A 20,743-nucleotide genomic window follows, 5' to 3' on the forward strand; every position below is an offset into this window, starting at 1 on the left:
CCGTCTGCTTAACCTCCGCTAGAGACTAAAATTATGGGGAATCCCACGGCAATTTTTTTTTAAATAAATCCTTTATTTTAACACTAAATTACATTTGAGGAGTCAATAAAGATGCAGTCCCTAAATTATTATTTATTTTTTAATTAATTTTTCCCAAAAATTTTTACGTGGGCTTTGCCATATTTTTGTATGCCAGCCAGGTACAGCATCCAGCTTCTATGAACGCGCCATTTTCCGGGGCGGCTGCGGACTGCAATTTGCACCGGGGGGGGCAGAAAGCTTGGGCCTCCCTGTGCTGCAGATTCCATCCCCCAGCTGCCTAGTTGTACCTGGCTGGACACACAAATAGGGAGAAGCCCCACGTATTTTTTTTTTAAATTATTTCATGAAATTCATGAAATAATAAAGAAAAAAAGGGCTTCCCTATATTGTTGTGTCCGGCCAGGTACAAATAGGCAGCTGGTGGTTGGGCGCAGCCCGTTCCTGCCTGCTGTACCTGGCTGGACACAAATATAGTGCGAAGCCCCACGTCAATTTTTTTTTAATTATATCAGGAAATTCATGAAATAATTTAAAAAAAATTGACGTGGGGCTTCGCACTATATTTGTGTCCAGCCAGGTACAGCAGGCAGGAACGGGCTGCCCCCAACCACCAGCTGCCTATTTGTACCTGGTTGGACACAACAATATAGGGAAGCCCTTTTTTTCTTAATTATTTCATGAATTTCATGAAATAATTAAAAAAAAAAATACGTGGGGCTTCGCCCTATTTTTGTGTCCAGCCAGGTACAACTAGGCAGCTGGGGGCTGGAATCCGCAGCACAGGGAGGCCCAAGCTTTCTGGGCCCCCCCGCCCGCTGCAAATTGCAGTCCGCAGCCGCCCCGGAAAATGGCGCGTTCATAGAAGCGCCATCTTCTGGCGCTGTACCCAACTCATCCAGGGCCCTGGTGCGGTGGCTCACTGGGTAATAAAGGGGTTAACGCCAGCTTGGCATTATCAGCTGGCCCTAAGCCCGAAATTCATGGGGTCACGCCAATATTAGACATGACCACCATGAATTTCTAGTAAAGTATTTAAAAAAAACACAACACCCAGAAAAAGTCCTTTAATTGAAATAAACACACAATTCTTTATTGTTCTAAATTAAACCATACTTACCGTCACGCCCATTCCAGCTGAAGCCAACGATCTCCTGCAATAAAAGAAAAATAATAAAGCAACCTCATCCTTACCTTTCCATGGTTCCCAGGACAGCTTCAACTCTGCTACATCGAGATGACAGGCTGGACCGGAGCAGAACGCTGCCATCCAGCCTGTCATCCCGCAAACACTGAGAAGCGCAGGCATGCTTGCGCTCCTCAGTGTCTCTCTGTGACGGCATAAAGGTGAGCCGAGGTCATGTCCAATGAACTCAGCTCACCTCATGCACGTCACTGACAGCGTGGGAAAATTCTCCTGCACTGAGCGCTTCAGCGTGAGAATTTTCCCACGCTGTCAGTGACGTGAATGAGGTGAGATCATGTCCAATGAACTCAGCTCACCTCATGCACGTCACTGACAGCGTGGGAAAATTCTCACGCTGAAGCGCTGAGTGCAGGAGAATTTTCCCACGCTGTCAGTGACGTGCATGAGGTGAGCCGAGTTCATTGGACATGAGCTCACCTCATGCACGTCACTGACACCGTGGGAGAATTCTCACGCTGAAGCGCTGAGTGCAGGAGAATTCTCCCACGCTGTCAGTGACGTGCATGAGGTGAGTTGAGTTCATTGGACATGAACTCGGCTCATCTGGATGCCATCACAGAGAGACACTGAGGAGCGCAAGCATGTCTGCGCTTCTCAGTGTCTGCGGGATGACAGGCTGGATGGCAGCGTTCTGCTGCGGTCCAGCCTGTTATCTCGATGTAGCAGAGCTGGACCCGTCCTGGGAACCATGGGAAGGTAAGGATGATGTTGCTTTATTATTTTTCTTTTATTGCAGGAGATCGTTGGCTTCAGCTGGAATGGGCGTGACGGTAAGTATAGTTTAATTTAGAACAATAAAGAATTGTGTGTTTATTTCAATTAAAGGACTTTATTCTGGGTGTTTGTGTTTTTTTTTTAACTTTGACTATGGGGTTAGTAATGGGGGTGTCTTATAGACGCCTCTCCATTACTAACCTGGGCTTGATGTCAGCTGGCATTATAAGCTGACATCAACCCCAACCCTATTACCCCACTGCCACCGCTACTGGGCAGTGGGAAGAGCGAGGCTAAGTGCCAGAATTGGCGCATCCTATGGATGCGCCATTTCTGGGGCGGCTGACAACTGGTGTTTCTAGCCTGGGAGGGGGCCAATATTCATGGCACCCTTCCTGGGCTATTAATATCAGCCCCCAGCTGTCTGCCTAGCCTTTGCTAGCTATTAAATTAGGGGGGACCCACGTCATTTTTTTGGGGGTTCCCCATTTTAATAGCTAGTAAAGGCTAGGTATTCAGCTGGGGGCTGATATTAGTAGCCTGGGAAGCTCCGTGGGTATTACCCCCTTCCCAGGCTTCAAACATCTGCCCCAGCCGTCTGCTTAACCTCCGCTAGAGACTAAAATTAAGGGGAACCCCATGCCAATTTTTTTTTAAATAAATCCTTTATTTTAACACTAAATGACAAATACAGTAATCAACACTGTCACTGTACTTCATATATATGTGACTGACATGTTTCTATCTATCTAATCTATGTGTGATGCTCTATTCTGTCTGTTATAAATTGTCGGGTACCGCTGCTGAATTGCCGGCCGGCTTTTTTAAAGAGACGGTGCATGAAAACACAATTATTTTTTTAAATAAATCCTTTACACTAAATGACAAGTACAGTAATCAACACTGTCACTGTACTTCTTATATATGTGACTGACATGTTTCTATGTATCTAATCTATGTGTGATATTCTATTCTTTCTGTTGTAAATTGTCGGGTACCGGTGTATGCCGCTGATGAATTGCCGGCTTTTCGCGTAATACATTCTACATTATTCTTAGTTGTTTTACTTCATGTAGAATTAACCTACAAGGAAAGAAAGGGTTTATTTTCATTCCGATATTTGTGTCCCATTGACTTGCATTGGTTTCCGGTATCGGAATCGGCGATATCCGATACTTTTTGGGTATCGGTCCGATCCAATCCGATACGATATTTCCTGATATCGGAAGGTATCGCTCAACACTATTGATGACCAATCCGTGAGTACATCTGGCACCCCCATCAAGCAGCTGATTTCTGCTCCAGCAGCGGCTGGATGTAGAGAACTGCAGCTCCATTCATTGTTCAGTGGTTGCAGCAGAGTACTATAGTTTATCTCCCATTCAAGAAAATAGATTTTAGAGAAATAAGCGAAAGGTGAATACTTATTGTTAAAGGGGTCTTCCAGTGAAGATAATTTATCACCTATTGAGAGGAAAGGTGATAACTTATTGTGCTTTCACATTGTGTTTTGATACCCTGTCGGGGCTTACATCCGAACCTTCTGCAGAACAGGATTCGGATGTATGCGCTGATGGACTATAGTGGTGCTCACAGAGTAAACGTGTGCTCTGACGTGCAACATTTTCGGGCATATACACCTACTGGAGGCGGACACCCAGATATAGTAGACTGTGTCTGAGTGTCTACTTCCAGTAGACATATACGCCCGAAAATTATGCACGATAGAGCACACATTGACTCTGTCAGCACCATTATAGTTTAATGATACACCGATGCACCGATGCCTCTTCCCTGTGCCAGTCATTGCACTGGTTGCCCACCCAATACAGAGTTCAATATAAACTTATCACTCTTACCCACAAAGCTCTCCACGATTCAGCACCACCCTACATCTCCTCCCTCGTCTCAGACTACCACCCTACCTGTGCCCTCCGTTCTGCTAATGACTTAAAACTAAAATCCTCCTTAATCCGAACCTCCCACTCCTGTCTCCAAGATTTCTCAAGTGCTGCGCCAATTCTTTGGAATGCACTACCTCGGACAATTCGATGAATTCTCAATACCCGCAGTTTTAAGCGTGCCCTAAAAACCCATTTCTTTAGACTGGCCTATCGCCTCCACACACTTATCTAACTGTCCCAGTTTGGCCTATATCAAAATTTTCTTCAAAATCATGTTCATACCATCCATGCACTGATTAACCTCTGTCTGTACTGTACACATACTGGCTGATGACCAGTTCATGTAGTGTTTTGTACTTACCCTGTTTATTATATTAAGGCTTTATTATACAATATATGTACATTTTACCCTTTGTGCCCCCCTCTATTTCCTCATAGACTGTAAGCTTGCGAGCAGGGTCCTCACTCCTTTTACTGTAATATCTGAGTTATGCTTATTCTGTAATGTCTTTTTGTCTGTTCAAGACCCCCATAAATTGTAAAGTGCTGTGGAATATGTTGGCACTATAGAAATAAAAATTATTATTATTATTATAATGTCCGAATCCCCTTTTGCAGGGGGGAGGTTCGGACATAAGCCCTGACTGGGCCACCGAGCATGTAGCAAAACACAATGTGAAAGCACCCTTATAGATCGGTAGGGTCCAACAACGGAATGGGACACTTTTATCCCAGTTAGAATTGAATAACAATGCCCATGCCTGACCGCTGCTCCATTTATTCTCTGTGAGGCGGCTGAGCGCTTTGTTTGGCTTTTTCTGACAATGCCATAGAAAATAAATGGAGTAATGTTCGGTGATGAAAGTTCCATGTTTCTTCGAATGGTGTGAATTTCAATGGACGCACCCTCATCGATCAATAAATGATCACCTATCCCGAAGATAGGTGATAACCGATCTTCACCAGACAGACGCTTTAATTGTACTAAGGTTTTTGTATAAGCATTATCAATAAGAAATCAATTTACTCTTCTTTTCCTTTAATACATTTGCCAGTCACTGTGACTGTCAGGAGGTGGGTCCACACTTCACATCATGTCCACACTTTGGCTGCGTAGTGACCACTATGTCTGGCCCCATCCCAAGTATATTATTATTTTTTGCGTGAGCACATAGGAAGGAACATTAAACTTACCATTTAGATAGCTGAGAGATGCAGAATCTGTTACAAGCATATGTGAAGACAGAATTTTATAGATGTCAGAATGCTCTTGCTCTGGTAAAAAATTCAACAGATTTTGATCCAAGATATCTGACTGTAGAGAGAAAAATAACTAGGTAAGTTAACATTTAATCTAATGAATGTACTTCTGTCATTTTATATATGGTTGTAGCAAAGAAAGCAAAATATAATATTAGAATAATATAAGGAGAAATATACACCAGTGCCTATTTCTACATACAAGTATGTCCTTATACAGTAGGTAGGTCCTTACAGTCCCAAGCCCTTTTTCAGGTCCTGAACAGTTTTCATGGTGATCCAAGCCTGGCAAGGTGATCCAAGCCTGGCAATAACTTTTACAAGGGGTCTCCACTGTTTTAAAATGCTAACATCAGAGAAGTTAAGTGCCGGTATGAGAAGTTTGCTCCTATCCTGGCAGCTGGAGCACAAGCAATAACTTCCACCGCTGATTTCTTAGATACACTGGCAGTACCAGCAGAATCACAAATGTGCAAGGATAACATGGAAATCTGCCTGCTGCTTTTCTGTTTGTAGAAGCTCTGAAGTTTAACAAATAGACTTCACTTATCTTAGTTCTCATTTTTAAAAATGTTCACTTTCAAAATGTTATCCATAGAGGACAGATAATTCTGCAACTCGACTGTCTGATATGACAGAAAACCAAATTCAGACAATAAGCACAGTGTAAACAGAGCACATACACTGTGTGCACAATTATTAGACGAGTATTTCGACAATATCATCATTTGATGCATATTTTTCAATTCCAAACTGTGTAAACTTCAATTCTTATTGGATTAAGCAAATCTGGTGATGTGTACTTGTGTCATGGGGAGAGTGTTGCCTAAGGATATCAACACCCTTTAGTCTTACAGATGGACGCAGCACTCTTGAAATTGCTAAGATATTGGGGAGTGATCAAAAGTTTTGATGTAAATAGTCAACAGGGTCGTAAAAAACATGTTGAGAAAAAAAGACGCACATTAACTGCCAAAGATTTGAGCAGAATCAGGTCCAAGAACCCATTATCCTCCAATGCTGTCATATTCCAGAACTGCAACTTCCATGGAGTGCCCAGAATTACAAGCTGTTCAGTGCTAAGAGACATGGCCAAGGTAAGGAAGGCTGAAACCCGACCACCACTGAATAGGATACTAAAGTAGAAACTTCAAGACTGGGCCAAGAAATATCTGAAGACAGATTTTTCAAAGGTTTTATAGACTGATAAGATAAGAGTGACTCTTGATGGACTAGATGGATGGGCCCGAGGCTGGTTCAGTAAAGGGCACAGACCTCCACTTCAACTCACACATGAGTAAGGTGGGGTACTGCTATGGTCTGTTATTATTAAAGATGAGCTAGTTGGACCTTTTTGGGAAAGACGATGTACTCAAAATTAACTCCCAAACCTACTGCCAATAGTTGCTCAATAATTATGCAACCATAGATATTCTCTTAAGAAAGACAAAGCCTCACATTTACATTCTTAAATATTCAGGTTTATTAACATTTCGGATTGACTGATAGCACTGTAGTTGTTCAATAATAAAATTGGATATCAAAAATACAAATTGCCTAATAATTGTGCACACAGTGTATACAAGGGTTGACTCTTCTGCTCAACCTCTTCTTAGAACGAAGCTGCGATGATGAAACAATTGACGTGGATTCAGTTTCTCTAAAACTGAATGATCAGCTGCTATTATTGGGGGAAGCGCAGAATCTAATTTTATATGATGCCTTATCAATATGTTTGCCACCTTTTTACCAAAAAATACTTGGATTAACAAGGAGTGGGATTTTATGCTTTGATCTTTGAATTTACCTGCCATGTATGATCTTGGGTCATAGGAATTGTAACTGCAGCAGACTGAGTTATTTGATCTAGCAGTAAAATGTGTAGACAGGCCAAAGAGATATATACACCAAACAGACCCTGCAAAATACAGTTTTAACCCACCCTAAGTGAGTATGCTCCTATGCTTCTGATTACAGGCAGTGTACTATTTCTAGCTCTGTACCCATTACAATCCACTATAGGTGAAAAACCCACACTTGTTCTAGTCCTGACACTCCTAACCTTCAAAGAGTTGGATGGCCTGCAAAATAGGAGGTAAATTGAGTATTCACTGTTTTTTATAGAAAAATTCAATTGCAGGTAAAAATATTTTACTTTTTCCAGTCACTAAATCCAAATATCAGCTGTGGCAGGAATTTATTTGCCAGGTGGAGCAGCTATCTGCTGTGGGGAATAATTAGAGTAGGTGCAGATCGATTCGCAGAAGTGGACGGGGTCCTGCAAATCGATTTGTACCAGCTTTAATATTGAGACCAATAACAATAGACAAGTCATGAAAAATAAACATCCAGACACCAGGAAAATGTAACAAATATTGTAGTCTGTACACTAAGTGAATGCCATCATAATAAACTTATCTAGAAATTACTTATCTAGAAATGAAGTGCTCTTGTGTCCTGCACAACTTTGCGGTTTTCATGTCAATTTGCAGATTTTTTCTTATGTGCAAGACAGAAAAAATATGTTGTTGCCTGGAAACTATTAATAAGTAGGCTAGCTTCAGAAGACTGTCCTTTATTTTGCTTTTTGTTTATTCTACGACATGGCAGGCTCTTTTATTTCTGTGATTCCCATTAATCCATACCCATTCAAATGGACTGATATTACATGCCCAAGTGACAGCAATGGCACGTTTTTGTTGCAGTGTGAAGGTGAAAATTATACAATATTGTAGAACATGCTAGAACTATTTTGAAAGACACAATTAGGGCAAAACAGTTATAAAAACTATATTTACACAGGACTGGTGTCAACACTTGGCATTGCAAGGGTGCAGTATACACAAGGGGGTTCACTACTATCTGTCCCATTGCAGCATCCTCTCCACTGCATCTTGCGGGCTTATGGCAATATATAGGGAGCCGGCAACGAATCTGGTTGACCTCTTTAGTTTCACACCTGACAAATAGCTGTGGTGCCAGATCACTGTCTTTAAGGGTATGTGCACACAATGTCTTTTTCAGAAGGATTCCAACTGAAAGTGACCTGAATAAGCGCTAAAAAATGGATAAATATACAGTACAGACCAAAAGTTTGGACACACCTTCTCATATAAATTTTTTTCTGTATTTTCATGACTATGAAAAATGTACATTCACACTGAAGGCATCAAAACTATGAATTAATACATGTGGAATTATATACTTAACAAAAAAGTGTGAAACAACTGAAAATATGTCTTATATTCTAGGTTCTTCAAAGTAGTCACCTTTTGCTTTGATGACTGCTTTGCACACTCTTGATGAGCTTCAAGAGGTAGTCACCGGAAATGGTTTTCACTTCACAGGTGTGCCCTGTCAGGTTTAATAAGTGGGATTTCTTGCCTTATAAATGGGGTCCTACTGAATAGACTGTTAGAATTTGTATTATGGCAAGAAAAAAGCAGCTAAGTAAAGAAAAACGAGTGGCCATCATTACTTTAAGAAATGAAGGTCAGTCAGTCTGAAAAATTTGGAAAACTTTGAAAGTGTCCCCAAGTGCAGTTGCAAAAGCCATCAAGAGCTACAAAGAAACTGGCTCACATGAGGACCGCCCCAGGAAGGAAGACCAAGAGTCACCTCTGCTTCTGAGGATAAGTTTATCCAAGTCACCAGCCTCAGAAATCGCAGGTTAACAGCAGCTCAGATTACAGACCAGGTCAATGCCGCAGAGAGTTCTAGCAGCAGACACATCTCTACAACAACTGTTAAGAGGAGACTTTGTGCAGCAGGCCTTCATGGTAAAATAGCTGCTAGGAAACCACTGCTAAGGACAGGCAACAAGCAGAAAAGTCTTGTTTGGGCTAAAGAACACAAGGAATGGACATAAGACCAGTGGAAATCTGTGCTTTGGTCTGATGAGTCCAAATTTGAGATCTTTGGTTCCAACCACCGTGTCTTTGTGCGACGCAGAAAAGGTGAACGGATGGACTCTACATGCCTGGTTCCCACCGTGAAGCATGGAGGAGGAGGTGTGATGGTGTGGGGGTGCTTTGCTGGTGACACTGGGATTTACTCAAAATTGAAGACATACTGAACCAGCATGGCTACCACAGCATCTTACAGCGGCATGCTATTCCATCCGGTTTGCGTTTAGTTGGACCATCATTTATTTTTCAACAGGACAATGACCCCAAACACACCTCCAGGCTGTGTAACGGCTATTTGACCAAGAAGGAGAGTGATGGGGTGCTACGCCAGATGACCTGGCCTCCACAGTCACCAGACCTGAACCCAATCGAGATGATTTGGGGTGAGCTGGACCGCAGAGTGAAGGCAAAAGGGCCAACAAGTGCTAAGCATCTCTGGGAACTCCTTCAAGATTGTTGGAAGACCATTTCCGGTGACTACCTCTTGGAGCTCATCAAGAGAATGCCAAGAGTGTGCAAAGCAGTCATCAAAGCAAAAAGTGGCTACTTTGAAGAACCTAGAATATAAGACATATTTTCAGTTGTTTCACACTTTTTTGTTAAGTATATAATTCCACATGTGTTAATTCATAGTTTTGATGTCTTCTGTGTAAATGTACAATTTTCATAGTCATGAAAATACAGAAAAATCTTTAAATGAGAAGGTGTGTCCAAACTTTTGGTCTGTACTGTATGTACTGCAATGTCAAAATGACTTGCTGTGCTGTTCCGTCTTTTTGTCATTTCTTTTAACCGCCTAAGGCTTTGAAAGCTGTGAAGCGGCTAAAATAAGTGACTGATCCATTCTTCTGGCAGCTTATGTCACTATGCTACATATGGTGTAAAAAACGCAGAAGGCAAGACCATCGCAAATGAAGTCCAAAAAGACATCCACCACAAAAAAATTCAGATACTGCTGGTGTTTTACTGAAGTTTCTTCTGCTTCAAAGTCTATATGGGTATGCCAACATCCTAAAGACGTCATGTTCATATCAGTTTATACGTCTATTACTTTCAGCCAGCCTTCTCCAGTCATGGATGTAAAACATTGGTCTCCCTTGCAATCTTTCCCAGTAACACTAGTAGGCCCACAACCCAGGCAACCCCATTATTATTATTTTAAACCTGCAATGGGCACAGTTCCCCCTTGCCCCAGTAGCTTTGCTTCACACTATCCTTTCCAGCAGCCAAGTGACCATGAGGCCGCATCCACACATCCGTGTGTCATGGTTTGTGATTCATGAACTGGCCGCGGTCTCCTGACCCAACGCCAACAGCCTCATAGGCAAATATGAGGTTGTCCAGTTCCTGTAAGGAGATCTGCAACCAGTCCATGCATCGTAGTCCGTACTGTAGAGCAACGCATGGACGTGTGAATTTGACCTTATATTGTATGTCACAGGGAATATCTGTGAAGAAGCAGCAGCGCTCAACCAAAACACAAAACAAAAAACTACAGAGCCTGGTGCAAATGACTTTTCAACAAAAATACTTTCCCACAGAATATCTTTAAATTACACCAATTAGTGATATCATATTAATTGTCATCAGCAATATGTCTGCACATTTAATAGGAACACCCCACTTTCGGGACTTACTACACTGCTCAAAAAATAAAGGGAACACTCAAATAACACATCCTAGATCTGAATGAATGAAATATTCTCATTGAATACTTTGTTCCGTACAAAGTTGAATGTGCTGACAACAAAATCACACAAAAATCATCAATGGAAATCAAATTTATTAACCAATGGAGGCCTGGATTTGGAGTCACCCCCAAAATTAAAGTGGAAAAACACACTATAGGCTGATCCAACTTTGATGTAATGTCCTAAAAACAAGTCAAAATGAGCCTCAGTATTGTGTGTGGCCTCCACGTGCCTGTATGACCTCCCGACAATGCCTGGGCATGTTACTGATGAGGTTGCGGATGGTCTCCTGTGGGATCTCCTCCCAGACCTGGACTAAAGCATCCACCAACTCCTGTATAGTTTGTGTTGCAACATGACGTTGGTGGATGGAGCGAGAGGCTACCTCTGGCGAGCACATGGAGGGCTGTGCGGCCCTCCAAAGAAATGCCACCCCACACCATTACTGACCCACGGCCAAACCGGTCATGCTGAAGGATGTTGCAGGCAGCAGATTGCTCTCCACGGAGTCTCCAGACTCTGTCACATCTGTCACATGTGCTCAGTGTGAACCTGTTTTCATCTGTGAAGAGCACAGGCACCAGTGGCGACTTTGCCAATCCTGGTGTTCTGTGGCAAATGCCAAGCGTCCTGCACGGTGTTGGGCTGTGAGCACAACCCCCATCTGTGGACGTCGGGCCCTCATACCACCCTCATGGAGTCGGTTTCTAACCGTTTGTGCAGACACATGCACATTTGTGGCCTGTTGGATGTAATTTTGCAGGGTTCTGGCAGTGCTCCTCCTGTTCCTCCTTGCACAAAGGCGGAGGTAGCGGTCCTGCTACTGGGTTGTTGCCCTCTTACGGCCCCCTCCTTGTCTCCTGGTGTACTGGCCTGTCTCCTGGTAGCGCCTCCAGCCTCTGGACACTATGCTGACAGACACAGCTTGCATTGATGTGCCATCCTGGATGAGCTGCACTACCTGAGCAACTTCTGTGGGTTGTAGAGTCCGTCTCATGCTACCACGAATGTGAAAGCACAACCAACATTCAAAGGTGACCAAAACTTCAGCCAGAAAGCATTGGTACTGCGATGTGGTCTGTGGTCCCCACCTGCAGAACCACTCCTTTATTGAGGGTGTCTTGATAATTGCCAATAATTTCCATCTATTGTTTATTCCATTTGCACAACAGCATGTGAAATTGATTGTCACTCAGTGTTGCTTCCTAAGTGGACAGTTTGATTTCACAGAAGTTTGATTTACTTGGAGTTATATTCTGTTGTTTAAGTGTTCCCTTTATATTTTTGAGCAGTGTATATATCAGGTGCTGTATTGCACATTTGTAAAATACAACATTTAGTAAAATGTATTTGCTGACATGAATATATCTCTATTTAGTTCATTATATCTGCTGTCTATTTATTCAGCTTTACTTTTTAAGAAGTATGACCATACATTTTTCACATATTGAGTCTCTTCTGATATGATGAGTACATTTGATATTACAAATATACAAGTGCATCTCACAAAATTAGAATATCATCAAAAAGTTAATTTATTTCAGTTCTTCAACAGAAAAAGTGAAATTCATATATCATATAGAGTCATTACAAACAGAGTGATCTATTTCAAGTGTTTATTTCTGTTAATGTTGATGATTATGGCTTACAGCCAATGAAAACACAAAAGTCATTATCTCAGTAAATTAGAATACTTTATAACAACGGCTTGAAAAATGTTTTTAAAATCCGAAATGTTGGCCTACTGAAATATATGATCAGTAAATACACTCAATACTTGGTCGGGGCTCCTTTTGCATCAATTACTGCATCAATGTGGCGTGGCATGGAGGCGATCAGCCTAATTTTGTGAAAAGCACCTGTATGTAACTCTTGTACTATTTTTGGTAAAAAAGAAAAAAAAACTTACTGGTAAATGCCCAAGTAGTGGTGTGATACTATCAGAGACATAGATGATACTCCCATCTGTTGTAACCACTATAATAAAGCCATCAAGTGCCTATAGAATCAAGAGAACAACAGCTTGTTATCAGCAAAGAGAGGACATCAAGTATTTGACATTTTTTTATTTTGTTTGTTTGTTTGTTGTGTAATACCTTAAAGCTATTAGAAGTCAAATAAAAAGATAAGAAAGAGAGAAAATTGTATATATAATTAATTATACTGCTTAAAGGGGAACAAACTCTGGTAATAACAAAAAGTTCATTCACTAAATAGAGTACGGAGTATGTCTATTGTCTGTACTGTCCTATTTTGTTTAAGGAAGCACTTCCGGAAAACATTGGAGCCCCTAAATCTTTTTAAACATGTCTGTAATGTAGTATAAACTATTTCAATAGAACTATACTACATTAGGTGATAACATTTTTGCTGGTATGTAGGCAGTGATATGATTAATGTAAAAATTATATGTTTTATATATGGGCAAAAGTGGTTCCCTCAATAAATAGCTTTGGTAGTCCCCTTATTGGATGGCTAACATAGTGCCTGGAAAAATCAGCCTTGGCGCCATGTTGCTGGAGGCTATTGTCACTGCTCCACTATGGGCAAAGCCTGTGATGATGTGATGCGGAGACCCTTTGCACCTGGACTTGGAGGGCTACATGTGTGTCTATATAAGGGTCTCACTGAGTTTGTCCCACTTATTAGATGGATTTGAGCTTTTAAGGTATAATGAGATCTACTTGCTGATGGAAGCTTCTTTTGGGGGGTGAGAAACTACAGTGGCTGCACAGAAGTTGATTTGTATCAGTCAATAGTTATGGCTTTTTGATTTTTTTTTACTGTGGCTTATCTTATAGGTTAAATAATATTACAGTTTGAATGATTGGAGTTTTACGGATGTGGCAATATCACATTTTTTGTTCTTTTTTAATTTCTTTATTTTTGTTTTGGAAAAAACTGATTTAAAATTTTAGGATTTTATACATTTTTTTATTTTTAAAAACTTTTTAAAATTACTTTTTATTTTTTTTAGTTTTCTTAGGGAACTTAAACCTACAATCTTTTGATCACTTTTACTATATACTGTAATACTTTAGCATAGCAGGATATCCTGAAAATAATGATCTCTTCTTAAGCTCAACTATGTTTGAATACGCATACATAGAATAAAAATAATCTATTGCTTGGTTTTGTGTTAATGTTATTTTTAGTTGTTAGTAGAGATGACCATTGTAAATATTTAGTGCAAAATGTATAAAAAGATATATATACCTGTAGCAGAAAAGCTTTCTTTCTGGGCATGCATATGTTTGTGGAGATTAATGGTAATGTGGGTTCTATGCTATAATATAGCCTCTATGCAATCTATCTCTTGCTGTGCAATCTAAGAGCAGCGTGATGTAGGGGCAGAGACCCTGATTCCAGCGAACAGAATCCTTGTTTTCTCTGCTGTAGATGTAGCAGTGGTCAGAATACTGAGCTATCTATATCCCCACCCACACTCCTGATTGTCAGCTTCCTGTGTACACTGCGTATTGTCAGCAAGCTGCCAATCAGTGGATGGGGCCAGGGTTACACAGATTAGGAGGACTGCCCTGCATGTGAGACCTGGTCCGGCAGTGATAATCACCTGCTGATAAAGCACTGATTGTATTGAAACTACAGCACACAGCCTAATAAGTGAGACATCCTTAGAATAAGGTTTCTGTCCCTACATTATGCTGCTCTCAGATTAAATAGCAAAAACTGCTGACAGATTCCCTTTAAACGTTCAGCTAGATTATGGTATATTACAAATGTATTTAGCAACACATAAATAGCATCTCTACCCAAACACATACCACACACATACACTTTTATATTCAGCTTATGGTCTTTCTACTCTGAAGTGATCATGATCCACAATGCTCTACACCATGGTCGAGTGATTTTTTTATGAGAGACTAATAGTTTGTCATCAGAGCACAAATCCACTAAACATTGTGTAATTATTGTCAAACTTTTGTATTCTAATGACAGTCTCAGTATTTGCCCAATTTGATTTACAGAAATGTGAAAAATTATGTAGACTTTAAATACAAGTTATAATTTTTCCAACCAACTTGAATTTTTTTCATAAGTGGCAAGACTGTAAGAACATTATAATCAGTATAAAAGAACACAGAATGTTGGGCACCAATAGCAGATTTATAAACCTACTAATTGTCCAACACTAAAGTATTGAAACTATCAGCTGTATCTGGAATTTGCACCTACAGCCTTGAGAACGCGCTTACCTCCAGCATCAATTGGGTGAACTCTTCATTACTAAGGAATGATGGTTTCCAGTCTGGATGGATGTCGCTGCCCTCTGTTTCAGCTGTAATTTCTGCACCAGAAGACAAGATATAAAAACCTCTTAGGATATGCATCCCAGTAAAAGAATCTAATCAAGAAGTAAAGAATGAATGCTCTATGCTGTTTATTAGATTCATTCCCTAGCAGGTTGCACACTAGAGTACATTATTTCAGTAGGGTGCAGAGCAGGAGGAAACTTGATTTACTGTAGCCCTTTACTTTCTCTCTGCTGAGAGAGATAGATATTACAAAAGTGAAAAAGATAGCTACAAATTATTTATATCAAAATGATCCATGATGTCACTGATGCTTTTCAGAAATGACAATGGAAACCAAACTAAGTAAATCATCTGGTGTTATTTTGCCACAATCTTAGCAGCAAAACCCTCATGGCATCTGCTGATCAGCCTTCAGCAGCATTTGGTCTCATTTCTCAGTACCTTACGGTTTTAGAAAAAGATTTTGGTGAGATTATTTGAATGAACTCTTAAGTCCTGTCTCAACCTTTTAAGAAAATAATGTTTCTTGCTTAGCATGGTTTTCTTCCTCCAAATACTGTTGCGATTAAATTTGCACAAGGGCGCCTTAAAAGGGTTTTCCATTTTCAGGAAAGTCGTGTCCCCAGGTGAAGTTTGTTGTAGAAAAAAAACCACCAACTTTGCTTTATTAACCCTCTGCAGGTTCAGCACTGTGTCTCCACCACCGTCCTGCGGTGTTATTGTCGGACGCTCTGATGTTACATCAACAGCACTGTAGCCAATTAATGAGCTCAGCGGCTCATGCTGTCTACATGGGCAGAGCCGCTAAGCTCACTGATTGGCTGCAGCGCAGTCAACATGACATCAGCATTGCCAACAACAACAGACGCTGGGGCAGCAGTGAAGACTCAGCGCTGGATCTATGGGGGGTAAATAAAGCACAAAAACTTGGACACATCTTTCCTAAAGACAAATAACCCTTTAAACATATTCCTGCAGAATTTGATGTCCCAATTTAGAATTTAGTTTCATCAGTAATCAAATGTAAATAAACATCTCCACACCAGAATATTGCTATTGTATTTCATAATTCATATAAATCCATGTTACAATTGAGTATTTTTTTCTTTGTCCTAAGCATTGCTTTATATTTTTCTTGTTTTACAATATTTTTGGCTAAACTTTAAAGTAAATAATTCACGACTACAAGAGCTCAGATCCTTTGAAATGATTTTGTGTTCTTTGGTGACCCTATCATGTTACTTACTGTTGGAGTTATTTTTGTTGAACGTCTGACTACTCTTGAGTAGTGTTGAGCATTCCGATACTGTAATATCGGGTATCGGCCGATATTCGCAGTATCGGAGTTCCGATACTGAGTTCCGATATTTTTACAATATCGGACACTGGAATCGGAAGTTCCCATAATGCCTGCGCTCTGCAGTGTCTCTGAAGGATGACAAGCAGGATGGCAGCGCTCAGCTGCGATCCAGCCTGTCATCAGAATGTCATCCCAGCGTGGGAGAATTCTCCTGATTGTTTAAAAGCCGGCGGCTTTTAAACAATCACTCAGCCCCATACTCGCTTCCCCGCAGCCTCCCACCCCGATCCTCCGCTCCCCTCGCCACCTCTCATCCCGATCGTAAGTTAGGACCGGGCGGGGAGCGCAGCACCAAGGAGCGGGGAGCGAATGACCCGGGCGGGGAAGCCGGCGGTGAAAAGACTTCACCGCCGGCTTTCCCGTTCTGTGCTGCGCTTTCCCGCCGGTTATTTCAAATGAACAGCTGAGGTATCAGGTGATGCTGATCAGCTGCTCATTTGAAGTAGCCGCGGTGCCCTCAGAGGGTTCATGTGAGTTTATGCTTCACTGCATTGCATGAACTCACATGAACTTTCCCACGGCCGCACAGGTCAGCCTCACCTCCCAGACCATCAGCCCCGTCATGATTGGTGTGTGCGTGCAGGCAGACATAGGTCGATGTGATAGTACTACTACCATCGGCCTATGTCTGTCCCCCGTCCACTCGTGCCAGCAGGATCAGCTCGATGGGAGCAGTAGTTCCCATCAGCCTGATCCTGCTATTTAAATTGCCCTACTGTGTCCCCAATAAATTTTAAATACATTTCATTGGTGGCCAGTGGTTACCTAAAATAAATTAGTTTATACATTACCTGTCCCCGCCGATCGCCACCTAAAATAAAGTAAAAAATAAAAAAATACACCTATACTCACCTAGACACCTAATTCCCCGAAGCCATCGATCTCCTGTAATAAAATATAAAATAATAAACCACAACCTTATCCTTACCCCTCCGTAGTAGTCCACGAGTGTCCCACGATGATCTCCAGTTTAGAGCAGCCACATAGAATGTGACCGCTCTGAACCGCTGCCGACGCTGGAATGACGGGGCCGTAAAGCGTCCCCGTCATTGCATAAGCGGGTTCGCCGGAGTTCAGGCAGCGCTGCTCCGGTCAGCTCCTTTACGGCCCTGCTGTACCGTGAGAAATTCCCACGGTACAGCAGTGCCATAAAGGAAGTCTCCGGAGCTGCGCTGCCTGAATGCACTCCGGTGACCTCAGTCAGGGCTCACGCTGCCGGGAGCGGATGTGTTCCCGGCAGCGTGAGCTTACAGCAGCCATGCACAGCTGTCACCATCTTCAGATGTGACAGCTGTGCATGGGAGATCAGCGCAGGAACGTGGACAGGTAACTATTTTTTTTAGTAAACTTTATTGTTCTAAATTAAACCATACTTACCATCACGCCCATTCCAGCTGAAGCCAACGATCTCCTGCAATAAAAGAAAAATAATAAAGCAACATCATCCTTACCTTTCCATGGTTCCCAGGAGGGCTCCAGCTCTGCTTTATCGAGATGACAGGCTGGACCGCAGCAGAACGCTGCCATCCAGCCTGTCATCCCGCAGACACCGAGAAGCGCAGGCATGCTTGCGCTCCTCAGTGTCAGGCTGTAACGGCATCCCGATGAGCCGAATCTCTCACGCTCACCGCATGCGCAGGAGAATTCTCCCACGCTGTCAGTGACGTGCATGAGGTGAGCTGAGTTCATTGTCGGCTCATCGGGATGCCGTCACATCGGCTCATCGGGATGCCGTATTACCCTCTTCCCAGGCTTCAAACATCTGCCCCAGCTGTCTGCTTAACCTCCGCTAGAGACTAAAATTACGGGGAACCCCACGCCAATTTTTTTTTTAATAAATCCTTTATTTTAACACTAAATGACAAGTACAGTAAGCAACACTGTCACTGTACTTCATATATATGTGACTGACATGTTTCTATCTATCTAATCTATGTGTGAAGCTCTATTCTTTCTGTTCTAAATTGTCGGGTACCGGTGTATGCCACTGCTGAATTGCCGGCTTTTCATGTTTCACTGTGAGCACTGTTCCCATCGATTTGGGCAACCACCTCCCCCAATACATTCTACATTATTGTTAGTTGTTTTCCTTCCTGTAGAATTAACCTACAAGGAAAGAAAGGGTTTATTTTCATTCCGATATTTGTGTCCCATTGACTTGCATTGGTTTCCGGTATCGGAATCGGCGATATCCGATACTTTTTGGGTATCGGCCCAATCCAATCCAATCCGATATTTCCTGATATCGGAAGGTATCGCTCAACACTACTCTTGAGTAAACCATACGGTCCACATTTATTAATAGAATTGTGGAATATTTTACTCCTAAATAGTGTCTTATTTGCTGTGTAGTACATTTATCAGTCACTTGTGTTAGACTTTAGAGCCATTTGCATCATGAAAATCAGTATGAAAAAGTGGAGTGAGAAATGCATGTGACTTATTGTTTGGCCAAGATTTAGATATGTTGAAAAAAAACCCTGCAAATTACAAAAAAAGCTACATTTCCACTCCTCACAGACCCTTGTTACTGACTTTTCAAAATGTGTTTCATTTTGTACCAGTGGTTTTCCTAGGGATTTTTATTTTGTTTAGAAATGCCAATGTGACTGGCAGCAGAAGTGAAGAGACTGACAGAGAGGAAAGATATGGTGGAGCAAGAAAGGAGACAAACCTTCATATAGTTATGGCCGAAAGTGTTGGCACTCTTGAAATTGTTCTAGAAAATGAAGTATTTCTCCCAGGAAATTATTGCAATTACACATTTTTTGTTATACACATGTTTATTTCCTTTGTGTGTATTGGAACAACAGAAAAAAACTGAGAAAAAAGGCAAATTGGACATAACCCCAAAAAACCCATAGCAAAGAGAGCAGGCAACGCTGACGAGAATATTCACCAGATGGCGCCTCTGTATAGCGGTACCATTACTGCTATCCACAGGCGCCAGAGACAAAGAAGAAGATGAATGTGTATTACTTCGTGGAATCATTTTATTAATACATAGATGAATGAGGGCTAGTGTGGGGGGTCTTTATTCAAATAAAGTTTTTTTTCTGTGCGTGTGTTTATTTATTTTTACTATTGGGCTAGCAATGGGGGTGTCTGATATTTGCAGGTTGGGAATGACCCAATAACCATGGGCATTTCCAGCCTATTAATATCAGCTCACAAGTGTCTGCTTTTCCTTAGCTGGTTAATAAAAATAGAGGGGATCCCACGCAGTTTTCTTCATTTATGTATTTATTTGTTACTAATTAACTAATAAATAAAAGAAAAACTAAGGTTACCTGAGTTCACAGCATCGGGTGTCGTGGCAGCTGTGAGGCCCAGAAACCTTAAGGCAGACTTTAAGGTTACTGGAGTTAACACCTGGAGGCTGTGAACTGAAGTTACCAGAGTTCACAGCCTCCATGTGTTCCAGCAGCTGGAAACTCCAGTAACCTTAAAGTCTACCTTAAAGGCTACCTTAAGGTTTTCGAGCCTCACAGCTGCCTGGAGTCCCGGTGGCTGTGAACTCTGGTAACCTAAAGGGCCTCAGTTCAGTTCACCACAGTTCACAGCGGCCGGTTCTCACAAGGACAGTGTGAGTGCCGGACTGATGAGTGCCGATTTCGGACTTGTGCTCACTCATTAGTCTGGCACTCGCACTGCCCTTGTGAGAACCGGCCGCTGTGAGTTGAGGTGATGTCAGTAAGGATACCTCAGTTCACAGCAGTGCTGCCCTTGTGAGAACCGGCCGCTGTGAACTGAGATAACCTTACTGACGTCACCTCAGTTCACAGCAGCCGGGTCTTGCAGAGCTCAGCGCAAGACCCGGCAGTAGCTGCTGCTCCAGTCTATGGAGCTGCGTTCTCTGAACGGAGCTCCATAGACTGGATGAAGAGGACTGGGATCGTCAAGGGACCTGCAGATTATGTATTATGGCAGACCTTGTGGATTATTGTTTTTTTATTATTAATTATTTTAATAAATGGAGGAAAGAGGGAAATTGTTTGGGAGTTTTTTTTTTAAATAAAGATTTTTTTTCAGTCTGTTTTCTTCTCTTTTTATTTACTTGGTTAGTAATAGAGGTGTCTGATAGATGCCTGTCCATTACTAACCTGTGGGCTTGATGTCAATAGACATTATACAGCTGACATCAACCCCACAATCCCATTACCCCGATTGCCACCTCACCAGGGCAATCAGGAAGAGCCGAGGCTAAGCGCCAGAATGGATTCGCCATTTCTGGGGTGCATGAGGGCTAGTCTTTTTAGGCTGGGAAGGGGCCAATATCCATGGCCCTTCCCAGCCTACTAATATCAGCCCCCAGCTGTCTGTTTTCCCTTGGCTGGTTATTAAAAATAGGGGCGGACCCCACATATTTTTTTCATTTAT

General features: G+C 41.9%; 1 protein-coding gene across 6 annotated transcripts in view; it reads right to left on the bottom strand.

Annotated features, from left to right (window-relative positions):
* NPAS2 (neuronal PAS domain protein 2) overlaps positions 1 to 20,743 on the bottom strand; it is a 135,298-nt gene that overhangs the window by 75,445 nt on the left and 39,110 nt on the right. For all 6 annotated transcript variants that reach the window (XM_073664793.1, XM_073664791.1, XM_073664789.1 and 3 more), the window contains exons 4-6: positions 14,944 to 15,035; positions 12,633 to 12,722; positions 5,059 to 5,179 (exon numbers count right to left, since the gene is read on the bottom strand). In XM_073664793.1, the coding sequence (XP_073520894.1) occupies positions 5,059 to 5,179; positions 12,633 to 12,722; positions 14,944 to 15,035 (303 nt within the window). The remainder of the gene's footprint in view (positions 1 to 5,058; positions 5,180 to 12,632; positions 12,723 to 14,943; positions 15,036 to 20,743) is intronic.

The sequence above is a fragment of the Phyllobates terribilis genome, unplaced genomic scaffold, assembly GCF_046119375.1.
Source record: "Phyllobates terribilis strain yellow unplaced genomic scaffold, ASM4611937v1 Scaffold_2__4_contigs__length_985480577, whole genome shotgun sequence".
NCBI classification, from domain to species: Eukaryota; Metazoa; Chordata; class Amphibia; order Anura; family Dendrobatidae; genus Phyllobates; species Phyllobates terribilis.